This window comes from Chrysochloris asiatica, unplaced genomic scaffold (assembly GCF_000296735.1).
Source record: "Chrysochloris asiatica unplaced genomic scaffold, ChrAsi1.0 scaffold00122, whole genome shotgun sequence".
Classification (NCBI taxonomy): Eukaryota; Metazoa; Chordata; class Mammalia; order Afrosoricida; family Chrysochloridae; genus Chrysochloris; species Chrysochloris asiatica.
Genome location: NW_006408640.1, coordinates 3,928,752 through 3,946,774, shown reverse-complemented (window position 1 = coordinate 3,946,774; position 18,023 = coordinate 3,928,752). Strand labels below are relative to the sequence as shown.

General features: G+C 41.2%; 1 protein-coding gene and 1 pseudogene across 1 annotated transcript in view; one reads left to right on the top strand and one right to left on the bottom strand.

Moving 5' to 3' along the window:
* Positions 1 to 17,160, bottom strand: part of CIDEA (cell death-inducing DFFA-like effector a) — a 36,638-nt gene extending 19,478 nt beyond the window's left edge. The window contains exon 1 of the mRNA XM_006868708.1: positions 17,123 to 17,160. Coding sequence (XP_006868770.1) covers positions 17,123 to 17,160 — 38 coding nt within the window. The remainder of the gene's footprint in view (positions 1 to 17,122) is intronic.
* On the top strand, positions 3,853 to 4,196 carry LOC102819417 (annotated as a pseudogene).
* Positions 17,161 to 18,023: the final 863 nt, after the last annotated feature.

Here is an 18,023-nt window from a genome sequence, read left to right as displayed (position 1 = left end):
TTTTTCTTGTAGAGGTGTTGCAGTTTCCTGTATATTCTGGAAATGAGTCCCTTGTCTGATATGTCATTGCAAAAGATTTTTTCCCATTCTGTGGGTTCCATGGAAGGTATTTTCAATCACCTTATACGTATGTGAAAGTTGGACAATGAATAAGAAAGCCATAGAAGAATTGATGCATTTGAATTCTGGTATTGTTGTTGTTAGGTGCTGTTGAGTTGGTTCTGACTCATAGCAACCTATGCACAACAGAATGAAACTCTTTCTGGGCCTGCACATCCTTACCATCATTTATATGCTTGAACCTATTGCTGCTGCCACTGTGCCCTCTATCTAGTTGCGTCTCTTCATCTTTTTTGCTGATCCTCCACTCTACTAAGCATGAGGTCTTTCTCCAGGGATTGGTCCCTCCTAATATGTCTGAGTGATGAAGTTGCACCATCCTGGCTTATGAGGAGCATTCTGGCTGTACTTCTTCCAACACAGGTTTGTTTGTTCTTCTGGCAGTCCATGGTAATTTTAAGATTCTTCTCCAACACCATAACTCAAATGCATCAATTCTTTTACAGTCTTCTGGTATTCCTTATTCATTGTTCAACTTTCACATGCATATGAGACTATTGAAAATACCATGACGTGAGTCAGGTGCACCTTAGTCCTCAAGTTGACGTTTTTGTTCTTCAACACTTTAAAGAGGTCTTGTGCAACAGCTTTACCTAATGCAATACATTGTTTGATTTCTTCACTGCTGCTTCCATGAGTGTTGATGGTTGATCAGAGCAAAATGAAGTCTTTGACAACTTCTATCTTCTTTCTCTCCATTTATCATGATGCTATTTATTGTTCAGTTTTGAGGATTTTTCTTTTCTTTACATGGAGGTGCAACCCATACTGAAGGCTGTGATCTTTGATTTTCATCAATAAGTATTTTAAGTTCTTTTTGCTTTCAGCAATCAAGGTAGTAGCATCAGCATATTGCAAATTGTTAGTGAGTCTTCCTCCAAGTCTGATGCCACATTCTTCTTCATATGATCAAGTTTCTCAGATTATTTGTTCAGCATACAGATTAAATAAGTATGATGAAAGAATACATCCCTGGAGCACAACTTTCCTGATTTTAAACCATTCAGTGTCCCCTTGTTCTTTATGTAATGACTGTTTCTTGGTCTATGTACAGGTTCCTCATGAGCACAGTTAAGTGTTCTGGAATATCAATTCTTTGCAATGTTATCCATAGTGTGTCATGATCCACAAAGTTGAAAACCTTTGAATAGTCAACAAAGCACAGGTAAACATTTTTCTGGCTTTCTCTGCTTTCAGCCAAGATTCATCTGAAGTCAGCAATGATATCCCTTGTTCTACATCCTTGTCTGAATTTGGCTTGAACCTCTGGCAGTTCCCTGTCAGTATACTGTTACAGTACCTTTTGATTTATCTTTAGCAAAATTTTACTTGCATGTGACATTAATGATATTGTTCTGTGATTTCTGCATTCCATTGGGTCACTTCTCTTTGGAATTTGTACAAATATAGATCTCTTCCAATCAGTTGGCCAGATAGCTGTCTTCCCAATTTCTTGGCATAGATGAGTGAGTGCCTCCCATGGTATATCAGTTTGTTGAAATATTTCAATTTGTATTCAGTTAGTTCTTGGAAACTTGTTCTTTGCGAAAGGCTTCAGTATACCTTGGTATACAGTATACTTTTTCTTTTAGTATCATTGGCTCTTGATCATATGCTATGCTACCTTTTGAAATGGTAGAACATCACTGTTTCTTTTTGGTACAGGGACTCTGTATTCCTTCCATCTTCTTTTGATGCTTTCTGCATCATTTAATATTTTGCCCATAGAATCCTTCAATATTATAATCTGAGACTTTAATTATTTTTATAGTTTTTTCTGCTTGAGAAATGCTGAGTGGGCTTTTTTCTTTTGGTTTTCTACTTCTAGTTCTTCGTACATTTCATTATTAATACTTGATTTTGTCTTCTAGAACTGTCCTTTAAAATTTCTGTTCAGCTCTTTTACTTCCTCATTTCTTCCATTTGCTTTAGCATCTCTGCTCTTAAGAGCAAGTTTGAATCTCTTCTGACAACAATTTTGGTCTTTTCCTTTATTTCTTGTCTTCTTAATGACCTTTTACTTTCTTCCTGTATGATATTCTTGATGTAATCCTATGACTCTTCTGGAATTTTGTCATTAGTGTCTAATGTATCAAATCTGTTCTTGAGATGATCTCTAAATTTAGATGGGATATGTTTAAGGTCATATTTTTGCTCACATGGACTTGTTTTAATTTTCTTCCGCTTCAGCCTTAACTTGCATATGAGTAATTAATTGTCTGCTCTAGCCTTTGTTTGACTAATGATATAGATCTTTTCCACCATCTCTTCTCATATATGTAGTGAATTTGATATCTGTATATTCCATCTGGTGAGATCCATGAGTATAGTCATCTTTTATGTTGTTTAAAAGAGCTATTTGCAATGAACAAGTCATTTCAAAATTCTATCATGTGATCTCCAGTATCGTTTCTTTCACGAAGGCCATATTTTCTAACTATTGATCCTTCCTCTTTATTTCCAACTTTTGCATTTCATTCACTAGTAATTATTAACACATCTTTTAAATTAAAATATTTTTATTGTGATTTGAGTGATAGTTCACATGGGAGAACATTGTTTTTACACTTATCCTATCAAATTTTGTTTCATTGAAATGATTACAATCAACAAAATCATGCACCATCATGCAACAGTATTTGCTTCTATTCCCTCTGTTCTTTCTTTCTTTTTTTTGATGTACACAAAAACATTCAGGAATATATAATCAGTTAAACAAACAAAGGGCACATTCTGCAAGCCTGCCTCCTGGCCACCAGCACACAACCTTTCTCTTTCCATGAGTCTAGAGTCCTCAGCTACTCTAGCTCTCCATGTCATCATCTGTCTCTATCTCTGGTGTTGCTTATTCTCTGGATAGGGTCCCACATTACACTTGGGCTCTTCTCTCTTGATGGTCCTAGGGTCCTCTGTTTCTTGACTGTAAACTTAACTACTCCCCCCTTTTTGTTACAAAACTTCTACCTTTACAGTTGTGACAATCTCAATTAGTCATTATAACAATTATTCACTATTGAATCATAAGAATCTTATCGCCATCTCCTTTCATCAGACCCATCTAGACAAGTTGGAAACTATTCAGTGAGGCTTCTACCTTCCCCCATACACTCTGAAATTAAACTCCCTCTTGAAAACTTATAAGTCAGTCACTTCGTGCCTTTATTGCCCCCCTTCCCCCAATTTTAGGTAGGTAATGAAAATGTCTAAGTTATCAACACATCTTGAATGCATGTTTGATCAGTTTTAGATTGAAGAAGTTGGTAGAATTCTTCAATTTCATCATCACTGGCTTTAGTGGTTGGCATGTAAATTTGAATAATAACGTTATTAATTGGTCTTCCTTATAGACTTGTACCTATCACAGACAGCATTATACTTCAAGATATATCCTGAAATTTTTTTTGATGATGAATACAACGTCATTCCTTTTCAATTTGTCATTCCCGACATAGTAAACTATATGATTCAAAATGGCCAATACTAGTCCAATTCAGGTCACTCATACCTACAATATGGAGTTATGGTGTGGCGCTGTGGGATGAAGCACTGGACCACAAGGTCAGTTTGATCCACAAGATAGTCAGTTCAGCCCCAGTCACTGAGCCACAGCCGAGGACTCAGCAGTCTCCCCCAAGAGCCCCCTTGCTTCCTGATGCTCTGTCCCCGCCGCCCGCCTTCTCCCACCGCTGACTTCCGTAGGGCATTTCCACAGAGGAAAAGGAATCATATCATATGTCCACTATTCAGAACTTCCACTCTTTTGACCTGTTTGCTGATGCAAGTAAGGGTGATGACCTGCTTCCTGCTGGGACTGAGGATTATATCTATATAAGAATTCAACAGAGAAATGGCAGGAAGACCCTTACTACTGTCCAAGGGATCGCTGATGATTACGATAAAAAGACATTAGTGAAGAAGGCATTTAAAAAGAAATTTGCCTGCAATGGTACTGTAATTGAGCATCCAGAATATGGAGAAGTAATTCAGCTACAGGGTGACCAGCGCAAGAACATATGCCAGTTCCTGTAGAGATTGGACTGGCTGAGGACGACCAGCTGAAGATTCATGGGTTTTAAGTGCTTGTGGCTCACTGACGCTTAAGTAAGGATTTCCTTGCAATGAGTAGAAAATTTCCCTCTGTCCCTTGTCACAAGTTTAAAACCTCACAGCTTGTATAATGTAACCATTTGGGGTCCACTTTTAACTTGGACTAGTGTAACTCCTTCATGCAATAAACTGAAACGAGTCATGCTGTCTAGTCTTGAAGTCCCTCATTTAAACAGAGGTCAAGCAGTAAGCACCTGGCAGTGCCCAGCCTGAAACAAAGCAATAATGTGATGTTTCAGCCAAGCTCACAGATGGCTGTGTGTGGTCAGAAGCTACCCTACCCTAAAAAAATGTCACCCACCACCTGAACAACCCTGGGTGGAGCAGAGAGGATGGGATATGGCAGCTGTGACACTAGAGGGAGACTTTGGTAGCAAAAGAAAAACCCCTGGTATCGAACCTGGTGGGGGTAGAGCTTAGGAGAGGCCATTTTCCCTCTAGTGAGGTGACAAGACATCCAGCTTGCCACCAAGGTCATTATTCTTACTGACAAGACATATCCTAGCTAAGGGATGTCCAAAGAACCAGGATGTGAGGCATACCATTCAGAGTTAAACTTTTGACAAGGGAACAAATTCAAAATAATGTATCAGTCCTATAGCTGGCTGGAGAGCTTGCAACTTATAACAGCTGCCCAATGTCATGGGAAATAACAACTGGTCCCCCGCCACCTTTCAGTTCTAAATGTTATGTAATGTATTTAAATTATTATTTAAATAAAACTTGTTTTCAGAAAAAAAAAAAAAAGGTAGTTCAAACTCACTTGCTGCTCCTTGGAAACACTATACAGGGTCACTATGAGTCAGAACCTACTTGACAGCAATTAACAATAACAATGCCTAGGATAGAGATCGCTATGTGTTCCATTTTATTTTTGACAACTTCCAATTTTCCTAGATTCATACTTCGTATATTCCAGGTTCCAGTTATTAACGGATGTTTACAGCTGTTTCTCTGCATTTTGAGTTGTGCCCCATCAGCAACTGAAAGTCCCGAAATCTTGAATCCATTTGCAGCATCACAGTCAGCTTTACTTTGAGGAGGCATCTCCTCCTCAGTGGTGTTTTTAGTGCCTTCCAACTGAGGGGCTCATCTTCTGACATTGTATCTGACAATATTCTAGTGCTATTCATGTTTCAGTGTTCAATATTCTGGTGCTGACAGTGGTGTCGCTGTGTTTAAGTGCCGCCAGGTCAGTTCTGAGTCATGGTGATCTTGTATAGGTTTTTTGAGGAGTGGCTGGTGAGTTTCACCTGCAGACTTTGTGGTTCAAACTGACCTTGTGGCCAAGTACTTATCCTATAATGCCACACCAGGACTCCATCTGACCATGTTCCAGTGCTATTACTTAGGTTTTCAGTGGCCAAACATTCAAAAGTAGTCCACCTTTCCTTCTTTCTAGTCTGTGTTAGTCTGGAAGCTCAGTTGAAAGCTGTCCATCATGGGTGACCCTGCAGGTATTTAAAATCCCAGTGGTATAGCTTCCAGCATTACAGCAACACGTAAGCCACTACAGTACAACAAACTGACTGACAAGTTGTGGAAATCATGGTGTTTGCAAGGAACATTGCAAGGACTATGGACTACCATAAGAACAAGCAAGTCTGTCTTAGAAGAAGCACAGCCAGACTGCTCCTTAGAAAGCAAGGCTGGTGAGACTTTGTCAGGAAGGACAGAAGATTCCTGAAGAAGGAGATTATGATTGGTAAAGTGGAGGAGCAGTGAAAAAGGGGAAGTCCCTCAATGAGATGGATTGACAGCAGCAGCAACAATAGTCTCAAACATAGCAACAGTTGTGAGGACGGTGTAGAACTGGACAGTGTTTCATTCTATTGCAACCAACTCAATGGTATCTAACAACATACTTTTTAAAAAAAGTATTAAGTGTCCTAGTTATCTATTGCAGCAATAGTGTCATGGATTAAATTATGTCCCTCAAAAGTATGTGTCAATTTTTGGCCAGGCTTTGATTCTCAGTGGCTAGGCAGTTATGCAATGATGTGATCAGCCAATCAATTTTAAGGGAATTTGGGTGGGATGCAACACCCTTACTTAGGTCACAGCTCTGATATGACGTAAGTGGGAGTTCTCCTGGGGTGTGGCCTGCATCTCCTTTTTTCTTATATTTTAGAGATAAGAGGACAGCTAAGTGAGCTACTACCACCAAAAAAGAAGACTGGGAGCAGAGCAAGTCCTTTGAACTCAGTGTCCCTACACTGAGAACCTCTGAGACCCAGGGAAAATTGATGCCAAGACACATGGATCTCTTCAAGGAACTCCAAGATGTTGAAAGGAGACAACTACCTTCCCCCACAGCTGACACAGAAAGAGCACCTTCCCCTAAACTGGCGCCCTGAATTCAGACTTCTAGTCTTGTACACTGTGATAGAATAAATTTCTGTTGGTACTTCTTGTTACAGATACAGTATGTAACTAAGACACTTAGTACTAGAAAAGTGTGTTATTATTGTTAGGTGTCATTGAGTTATTTCCAACTCACAGCACCCCTATGTACAACAGAACAAAACACTGTCCAGTCCTGTGCCTTCCTCACAATAGTTACTATGTTTGAGGCTATTGTTGCAGGCACTACATCAATCCATTTCATTTAGAGTCTTCTTCGCTGATGACTCTTCACTTTACTAAGCATCATGTCATGCCCAAAGAATGTGAGACAAAATCTTGCCATCTTCCCTGCTAAGGAGCATTCTGGCTGTACTTCTTCCAAGACAGTTTTTTTTTTGTTGTTGTTGTTGTTGTTCTGACAGACCATGGTATATTCAATGCCATAATTCAAAGGTATCAATTATTTATGGTCATCCTTATTTAATGTTCAGCTTTCATATGCATATGAGGTGATCAAGAATACTATCCTTTGGATCAGTTGCACCTTAGTTCTCAATGTGACATTTTTGCTCTTTAACACATTAAAGAGGTCTTTTGCAGCAGATTTGTCCAATGCAATCTGTTATTTGATTTCTTCACAGCTGATATGGATCTAAGTAAAATGAAATTCTAGACAACTTAAGTATTTTCTCTGTTTATTATCATGTTGCTTCCTGGTCCAGTTGTGAGGAGTTATGTCTTCTTTACACCGAGATGAAATCCATATTGAAAGTTGCAGTTTTTGATCTTCATCAGTAAGTGCTTCTAGTCCTTTTCACTTTCAGTAACCAAGGTTGTGTCATCTGCATGTTGCAGGGCTGTTATTAAGTCTTCCTCCAGTTCTGCTGTCCCAATTCTTCTTCACATAATCCAGCTTCTCATATACTCAGTATACAGACTAAGTAAGTATAGTGAAAGGATACAATCCCACTGCACACGTTTTCCACTTTTAAACCATGCATTTCTGCTCTAACCCTTGTTCTGTTCTAATGACTGCTTCTAGGTCATTGTACAGATTCCTCATGAATACAATAAAGGGAAATTTGCACTCTTACCAATGTTATCCACAATTTGTTATGATCCACATAGTTAAATGCTTTAGCATAGTAAATAAAGCACAAGTAAACATCTTTTTTGACTATGCATAGGCTTTCAATTGTGTGGATCATGACAAGCTTTGGGCAACGATGTAGAGAATGAGTATTCCCGAACACTTAATTGTGCTCATGAGGAGCCTGTACATAGACCAAGAGGTAGTGTTTGAACAGAACAAGGAAACATTGAATGGTTTAAAATTAGGAAAAATGTGCACCAGCAGTGTATTCTTTTACCATGCTTGTTCAATCTGTATGCTGAGCAAATAATCTGAGAAGCTGGGTTATATGAAGAAAAATGTGGCATCAGGATTACAGGAAGACTCATTAACAACATGTGATATGCAGGTGATACAACTTTGTTTGCTGAAAGGAAAGAGGACTTAAAACACAGATAAGGATCAAAGACCACAGCCTTCAGTATAGGTTGCACCTCAATGTAAAGAAGACAAAAATCTTCACAATGGACCAATAAATAACATAGATATAAATGGAGAAAAAATTGAAGTTGTCAAAGACTTCTTTTTGCTCTGACCAACCATCAACATTCATGGAAGCAGCAGTCAAGAAATAAAACTACATATTGCATTAGACAAATCTGCTGCACAAGACCTCTTTATAGTGTTGAAGAGCAAAGATGTCAGTTTGAGGACTAAGGTGTGCCTGACCCAAGCCATGGTATTTTCAATAATCTCATATGCATGCGAAAGCTGGACAGTGAATAAGGAAGACTGTAAAGAATTGATGCATTTAAGTTATAGTGTTGGAGGAGAATATTAAAAGAACCATGGACTGCCAAAAGAACAAAGATCTGTGTTAGAATAAGTACAGCCAGAATGTTCCCTGAAAGTCAGGAAGGCCAGATTTTGTCTCTCAGACTTCAAACATATTATCAGGAGGGACCTTCCCTGGAAAAGCATGATAAAGTGGAGGGTAGGAGAAAGAGAGGAAGACCCTCAACCAGATGGATTGGCACAGTGGTGGCAGTGATGGGCTCAAATGTACAAGGATTGTGAGGTTGGTGCAGGACTGGGAAGTGTTTCATTATGTTGTGCATAGGGTCGCTATTAGTCGGCACTGACTCATAGCACCTAACAACAACAAAAACATCTTTCTGATAGTATCTGTTTTCAGTCAAGAGCCATCTGACATCAACAATGATATCTCTCATTCCATGTGCTTTTCTGAATCTGGCTTGAATTTCTGGCAGTTCCTTTTCAGTGTACTGCTGCAACTGTTTTTGAATTATCTTCAGCAAATTTTTACTTGCATGCGATATTAATGCAGGTGGTGGTGGTGATGTGCTATGGAGTTGGTTCTGACTCATAGCGACCCTGCATAGGGTTTCTGAGGCTGTAAATCATTGCGGGAGCAGAAAGCCTCATCTTTTTCCCACTGAGCAGCTGGTAGTTTCAAACTGCTGACCCTGAGGTTAGCAGCACGACTCGTAACCACTATGCTACCAGAGCTCCTTGATATTAATGATAATATTTGGTAATTTCCACATTCTGTTGGATCACCTTTCTTTGGAATAGGCACATGTCTGAACCTCTTCCAGTTGGTTGACCAGGTAGCTGTCTTCCAAATTTCTTGGCACAGACAAGTGAGCACTTCCAGTAGTGTATCAATTTGTTGAAACATCTCATTTGATATTCCATAAATTCCTGGAGTCTTGTTTTATACCAATACCTTCAATGGAGTGGGCTTTTTCCTTTAATATCATCTGTACTTGATCATACACTACCTCCTAAAATGTTAGACTGAAGTCCTGGTGTGGCAGTGTAGGATACTACTAACCACAAGGTCAGTGGTTCAAACCCATCAGCCACTCCTTGGAAATCCTAAAGATAAGATTGGAACTGACTTGATGGCACTTAATAATGATAACAAAATGTTTGAATGTTGACCGATTCTTTTTGGTACAGTGACTGTGTGTTTCTTCCATCTTCTCTTGATGCTTCCTGTATCATTCAATATTTTGTCCATAAAATCTTTGAATATAGCAAGTAGAGGCTTTAATTTTTGTCTTCAGTTCTTTCAGCTTGAGAACTGCTTAGTGTGTTCTTCCCTTTTGTTTTTTTAACACCAGGTCTGTGCATATTTCATTATAATACTTGACTTTCTTTTCTTGAGTTGCCTTTTGAAATCTTATGTTCAGTTTTTGTTTAACTTCATCATTTATGTCTTTTGAGAAAAGTACAAAAAGGAGAAACTCTTAGATTGAAATTAATCAAGTAGCGTGTTGGCTTTGAGAATAGGTTCCATCATCTGGCTTTCTGTCCTTTATCTTTGATCCACATTGCCATATATTATATTATTGTTGTTGTGATTAAGTGTCATCAAGTTGGTTCTGACTCATAGTGACCCTGTATAGGGTTTTTGAGGAGTGGCTGGTAAGTTTGAACTGCCGACCTTGTGGTTCATATGGACCTGAAGTCAAGGGCTTATCCTACGGTGCCACACCTACTAAGTGTGCTGCTTGAAGAAGTTCATACTCAATTTAGCTGGCTTAATACCACATTGTTGTTAAGTGCCACTGCTTTAGTTCTGACTCATTGTGGCCCTTTATAGGGTTTCTGAAGGGAAGCTGGTGGGTTTCAACCGCCAACCCTTCAGTTAGCAGTCCGTTGTTTATCCTACAGCATCACACCAGGACCCCAATATCACATTAGACTAATTTAATAGACTACAATAGATTACCCCAAAATCACTTTACATATTAACTTAAAAGTTGTTTCATTTTTCATAGTTTGATGTTTAATACGCCTTCATTTATTCTGTTATACTTAAGGTCATCATTGAAAACTGTGAGAATTAAGGTTTTCTGTTTTGTGTTGGCTTGACTGGGTCAGGATTCTCAGTGGTTTGGCATTTGGAATGTAGTTATCCCCCCATAATGAGATCACATAGAATATAACCAACTCTATGATGAAATTTGCTATGAGTCTCAAATCAATGGAAGGGATGCTTCCTTGAGGGTGTGGCCTGCTTCCAATAAATTAGGCATTCATGCAAGGCTTGCTTGCTCTCTACTGGGTCTGGATCTTGCATCTGTCTTTCAACCTCTGGTTCTTAGGACTTGAACTAGGGGTCTGCTTTATTACCTGTGGATCTTGGGAGTTGTCAGTAGCCTGCTTTCTTGCCTGCTGAACCTGTCTGCTTGCCTGTTATCTGACCAGCCAATCTTGGTTCATCAGCTCTGCAGTTACTTGAATCAGAAGCCTTCAGTCTGACATGTAACCCACAGACTTGGGACTGACCACCTCTACAACGGTGTGAGCCATTTCCTTGCTAGAAACCTCTTTGTCTGTAAATACAACTTCACTGGTTTTGCTTCTCTGGAGAACACAACCTAAGACAGCCCATTTCAAAGCAATTAACAGTAACAACTACAATAATCGCACTTGGTCTAAGGTAGACAACATGCTATAATAGAAAGAAAATGTGTCTTAGAGCTAAATAGAAATGCTAGTTCTGTCCTTAATTGACCCTGAGACCTGGCAAATGTACACAGTTCAGTAAAATTTTAGAGGAAGTTTTCTTTTAATGAAAAAATACAGTTCCTGACATTGCAGGTACTCAGTGAAAATCAGCTTCTCTTCTTTCTTAGACGTCTGCCTATAGCACCACAGTCGAGAAACAGGGTCTGAAGTATATCCAGCCAGCACAAATTGGTACTTACTGTGGACAGCAGTGCTCTAGCTCGAGATACATTAGCTAATGATCACAGCCTTACAAGGACAGTATTGTTCCTTTGTGCAGAGAACTGAAGTCCAGAGTGATTTCTCAAGGTCACCCGTTGATAAGGGAAAGAGATGGAGCATGAGTCCAGGTCTGCCCAGACCCAGGGTTTTTGTTTGTTTGTGTTTTTGTATTCGGGGAGTAGAAGAATACATTGTTTGAACTTTTGAATTTCAACGAATCGAGCATTGTGAGGAAGATGTGAATATACAACAACACTTTGAGCCACACATTTAATTCCTTTCCCTTTTTAGGTTGACAAAAGTACTGCACAATTTGTTTTTAGTGTAGTGACTACTGAGGGGATTATGCTAGGCTAGCCTTCTCCAGTCCTGACTACCCACCACAATAACCAGGAAACTTCACAAGACACCCATTAAAGAAGTCAGAGCCTGGAACCTACATGGCAATGGACTGATGAAATTATAGGACTGGCAAGCAGCTGCTGAACTTTTGCCTTGCTTGAAAGGAGTTACACCAGCTTTCTAAGTTACACAAGATGAACAAGACATTCACAGACTTTTGAGCAAGCACTATGGAGAATTCATTCTCATTCTTTCCCTGGTCATCTGCTGGATAAGGCAGCAGAGCTCATCCATATTATGTTTATTAGTTGGTGCTATTGGATAAGCACTGAACTGCCAACCATAAGGTTGGCAGTTCAAACCCACCAGCTGTTATGTGGAAGAAAGATTAGGCTTTCTGCTCTCTTAAAGATTTATAGACTTGGAAGCCCTATACAGGGTTGCTATGAGTCAGAACTGACTTGACAACACCTAACAACAATAACAACAGCAGCATAACATAAATATTAAGAAATAAGTAAGGTGAGAGTCAGCAAGTGATGGAGCAAGTTAGCAAGTGAATCCAAACCCAACTTCCATACCCTGGCATCAACTTTATCAGGTAAAGCCCCCAGAATAGAGGGGACCCTGGGCCCTAAGAAGCAAGAGGATCTCTTTTCCCTAAAACAGAAAGTCATTGCCATGGTCCCTAAGGTCTTCTAGAACTTGTATTCACTTAGGCCAGGGACTGTCAGTACATCTTATCTACCCTCAGCACCTAGCCCATTGTTGATGCCTAACCTATGAACTGAGTAGAAGATATACTTGCACAGAATCAGAGAAAGGGGGGCAACAAAGCTGATGTCATTGAGCCTCGGTTCAGTCCCCAGAGGTCAATGGCATGTCTATTGGGTAGGAATAGCTTTGACCTAGTTAGCTGTGGTGCCTTATTTCCTCATAGCTTGGTGACCCAGCACAGGTGACAAATTCAGAGTTCATATTGTCTTTTCACTTCTGACCAGACAAAATGTCAATTATTTCTGGTCCTCCAATGCCCTAAAGATAGCCATCCTTGATATCTTGATAAGAAAGCACACATCAACTATTGTTCTTCTTCCCTAGTACAGAGCCAATGACCATGGTTCCTAACCAGGAACTGGGACATAGCTAGAGAAGAGATTAGACAATTCATAGAAATCTTTTTGAAGCGATGAAAATTAAATTATATCATTCATTTCAGTGAACAAGGTGAGTGATTTGTTGTGCCAAATTATATGAAATCAAGACTATACTACCTATATATTACATAAAAAGGGACTAAATAAAATTTTATGTACATGAAATCTATGTTAAAAATGTATTATAGGAATTACTTTTGTTTCAACTAAATAGCCACTTAGATGAACAATGGGGTAACACAGCTAGCTAAGTAAACATATTAGACTAATTCACTTTTGGCCCATTGAGTAGGCACAATATTTTATACCATTGACTATTAGCACAATGCCCCAAATGTTGCTATTCTCACCTCAATATTTTAGAGTATCAAAGTTAAAACAAGGCCACTGAGAAATGTTAGGAATCTTCTTTAAGCCTACATGTGAGAGCAGCCTTTTCCCCAGTTCCTGAGAAAGTGGCTGCTGGAAGGGAATAACTCACTAAAAAGGAAAAACAAAAAAGCCAACAAGGAAATAGGTGGTTTAAGGAAATAGGTTGTTTCAGGGAACTCAAGATGATAACTGAAGTCAGAATTCTGAGAATTCTCTCGAAAATTGTGAGGTGGCAGACTTCTAAGAAGTGAGTAGAAACAGTCTTTGTTTTGTATTTTTCATTAGGGAAAGCAGAGAGTTACCAACTTACAGAAATGTGTGAAATAAAGCAACATGACCTAGACTACACCAATAAAGGTAACTTGCCTTGCCGTCATCAAAGGCCCTCTTTATATGAACTGATGCTTATGCTGGAGGTGCTGTTGGAGGGGTGGGTCCAGGAATAAGGTCTCAGTTGGAGGTACATACTCTGGTGTCATGGGTAGTGAGACCGATGAAGAGCATGCCTTGGAAACATTCCAAGTGGAATGATGTCTGAGAGAACCCCACATTTCCTTGTTTGCTGGGGATGAAGACCACATCAGAGTGTTAAAGAGCAGGCAGGGTAAGGCACAGAATATGGTCACAAAGCCAAGAGGGAAAGAGAGCAAGTTAAGAGAAGTGATAAAGTCAAATGTGACGATGTCCTGTGGGCAGATGGGGCTTGGGCAGTGTCCACTCACTTGGAGATGCATCCCTGACAAGTAGGGAGGAGGGTCAGGAGGAGACTTAATCCAAAGGGCGACAGAATCCCGCCTCTTTGAGCTCCCTCTTCTCCAGCATCCCTTACTCACAAGTGCATCAGAAGTGCTCAGGAGTACTCTGCCCAAGGGTGAATGAGTTCCTCTGGACAAGGGCTGTGTCCCACATTCCCTTTTGTGATTTTACCAATCCACCAGGAATCTTGTGTAACAAGAGAATTCAAAACATGAATTTGGAAGTCTCGGGACACTTTGAAACATTGCTAACAGAAGAGTTAAAATGAATACAGAGAAATACTGTTAACTGATGGTACATTGGTGTTGTTGTTGTCATGTGCCGTGGAGTTGGTTCTGACTCATAGCAACCCTGTACAGGGTTTCCGAGGCTGTAAATCTTTACGGGAGTAGAAAGCCTTATCTTTCTCCTGTGGAACAGCTGGTAGTTTCGAACTGCTGACCCTGAGGTTAGCAGCCCGATTTGTAACCAGATGGTACATGGAGGGACTATAATCATTGTAATGAGACAAGGTATATGATTTGTTGAATGTAAAACTGATGATCTGCCCTGTAAACTTTCACTCAATTCACAATAAAAACTTGAAAAAAGAAGAGTTTACAGACCTATGAAGGGAGTAAGCATTTAATGTGGGAGATTTCCTTGTAGAAAATTTAATTGCTTTCTTATACCACTAAAAGGACTGTAATAATATTTGTACTATAATAGCAGCTGTGTGTGGAACTCTAGTGGTGCAGTGGGTTAATTGGGCTGAAAGGTCAATTGTTCAAACCCAGCAGCTGCTCTGTGGGAGAACGATGAAGTGGTCTGTTTCTGTAAAGATTTGCAGCCTTGAAAACCCTATGGAGCAGTTCTATTCTGTTTTACTGGGCGGCTATGAGTCAGAATTGACTCGATGACAGCGGAGTGGTGGGTGTAGTAGCAGCTGTACAAAACTTAGACTTCCTTGTTCAAAGAAAGAAAAGATATGCACAAAGTATGATCTGTACCAGTTTTATAACAACCTCAGGGTTTGGCATGAACATTATCACTGATAGGATACAAAACAGAAAAGATTTTGTTAATGCTAATAAACACAGTACTGCAGATCACCCTTGATTTCTAGAGCTTTGTTAATACCTTAGGCAGCTGCTGATATGACTAGGCCCCATGTGATTGCAAACTGTTGACAAATGAATACTCATAATAATCAGATTTTTTTTTCTAAAGATTTATGTTCTAAATATTTATATAAAGGGTTGGGACCCATTATACCTGGTGATTTAAACTAAAGGACACTTTGAAAGGCAGGTGCCCTGAAAGACAATTAACAAAGGTTAATTTTGGCTTTAGGTGGTCTTTAGCTTGGCTGTGGTTTTCAAGGAAGAAGGGGAATAAAATTGTTATCCTTATGAGAACTATCACAAGTTGTTTTCTTAAATTTGGAAACAGGTAGAAGGCAAAGAACTACAACAACTGTTTGTAACAGATATGCTGTGGTTGTTAAGTGCCTTTGAACTGGTTCCGACTCATAGCACCCCTGTATAGGGTTTCTGAGGTTTTACATTGTTGAGGGAGCAGAAAGCCTCATTTTTCTCCTGTGGAGCAGCTGGAGGGCTCGAACAGCACACCCTGTGTTTTTGAAGTCCAGCGGTTATTGTATGGAGCCACAGTGCTCCCATAACAAATATGAGAGGGTTTCTAAAAAGTTTGTGGGGAAATGGAACGAAAAGATATGGAAATTTCCCATGAACCTTTTAAAGCCTCCCTAGACTAGTGGTTACAAACCGGGCAGCTAACCTCAAGTTCGGCAGTTCAAAACTACCAGCCATTCCGGGGGAGAAAGAGGAGGCGTTCTGCTCTTGTAAAGATTTACAGCCTTGAAAACCCTGTGCAGGGTCACTATGAGTCGGAACCGACTCCACAGCACAAAACTACCACCACCACATTTTGTTACACTTTGAGTTGTCAAAGCTTCATCAGCAGGTCAGATCCCCAAGGCACTTGACTCTGTAGTGCCTCACGTTGATGCCTGGTGGAGATAGAGACACTGTTGTTAAGTGCTCATCCGCAAGGACAGGCTCAAGCTTGACTCTGTACGGTTTGCCTCTTCCTTTGACCTAGAGGTAATGCTATTAATTAATTAATGCAGCACTGACCCATCTTTAAGACTCAGTGACCCACAGAGACATGGATAACAGGGTATTGCATATCCATAGCACAAGGATTGGAAGGGTGCAAGCCAACTGCCAATAGTTTTTTACCTCTTGGGAGTAGAATGGGGAGAGGGGGAAGAAGAGCAAGAAGAGCAAGAAGAAAGAAACCAAGGACCCCAACTTTATACTTAAAAATGTTAGTGACAATACATTAAATAATGTTGTTTCCCACATTCTCCGTGCCCCACTCCCGTGACTTCAGGTTTTTGTTTTAAAAATGCAAGCCACTTAAAAGGACATTGTTACATTCTGGCAGCTGTTTTTCTAGCTTTGAGTATTTACATACAGCTCCCCTTGAAAAACCCAATTTTAGAAGCACACGTGGCGCTGGTTTTAAAACTTAGTTCTCTATCCCTGGCATCTGCTGCACACCTCAGCCCCGCGGTACGTAATGCAATCCGTTCTCCCGGACCCCTGTATTTCCAAGGACTCAATGGCCTTACTTTTCAGGCACTTCTTGAAGAACTTCAGAGAAACACGATCTTTTCCCAGAATCCGTATTTTAAAGGATTGCAACGTCTGTGCTTTAGGGTTTTACCACTGAAGAATGGTGGTCAGGATTCGGAATCGGAGAATGCGGCGACCAAGGGTCCTGCGGTCCCAGCTTCCCCTTGGACGCGGGAAATAGATTCCTCCAGTGTACCCTATCGGCGCAGTTTGGGCAGGTGGTCGGCGCCCCCAGCTCCAGGCGTCTGGAGACGAGGTGCATGCAGAGCTGGCTGGATGTGGCCGCTCCTGCACTAGCCATGGCCACCTCTTAGCAGGCTTCCCGCACGCAGCGCCACATTGGCACCCGAGGACTCTAGGCAGAACCCGGGAGCGCAGGCAGAGCAGGGAGCACAGCGCGGGCTGCCCGGGTGTGGCTTCGAGCTGCCAGGCGCAGTACTCACCTGAACAGGGCTCCGGCGTAATCCCGGGCAGTTTCCATCGCTTGGTGCCACTTCGCAGACCGGTCAAGGACAGTTTGGGTCACTGGCACCGCCTCTTAAGGAGCTCCTCCAGCTCTGCTCCGCCCCGGCCGTCTGGTGACACGAATAGAGTGAAGGAGGACGTGCCATGGCAGGCCGCCCAGGGCTACTGGCCTCGGGATCCGCGCCCTGTCGGGTCGCTCCTGCAGAGAGCCTCCTCCATCGCAGGTGCTTGGCGGGCCACTTGGTGGTGGCCGGCCCCTTATGCTAGCTTTGCACTTGCTGGGTTGGGGTTTCCGGTCTATCAGTGATCTCATCAGTCCCACAACATCACTGGGCAGGTGTCTTCTCCTTAAACCCACGGCTCCAGTGGAGAGAGTGAGGCTGTCCTGCTCCGGGCAGGACGCACTCAGGGTTCCTGGAAGAGCTGAGGAAGGGACTCAGAGCGGCCCATCAGGTCCCCAGAGTTGCCCCGTTTCCTTGTCTCTCACCTGCCTCCAAGTCATCACGCCATGGGCATGTGGAGGGTGAGGCAGGGGTTTCAAAACTGCAGACATGAAGGAGCCCTCCTGGGACTGCATGAATCATCTTTCAGCTGTAGGTGAGAGGCCTTCTCCAAGGAAGGGAAGAGAAAACCCGACCAGGGCTAACAGGGGGACTTGTATCCACATCTTACTTTCAGATGCTTTTATCAAGAAGATGCTATTACACATTTTTTTTTTTTTTTTTAACCATTAAAGGCCCAGGGGGAGTGGTAAGGGATTCCAGAGAGCTCTGAATAACAGAATTGATGCAAAGGTCTCCTGAGTGAATGAAGGAATGGGACAGTCACACACTTACAGCGCATTATAAAAAGGCAAGCTTTCTGGGACATTCTCTCCTG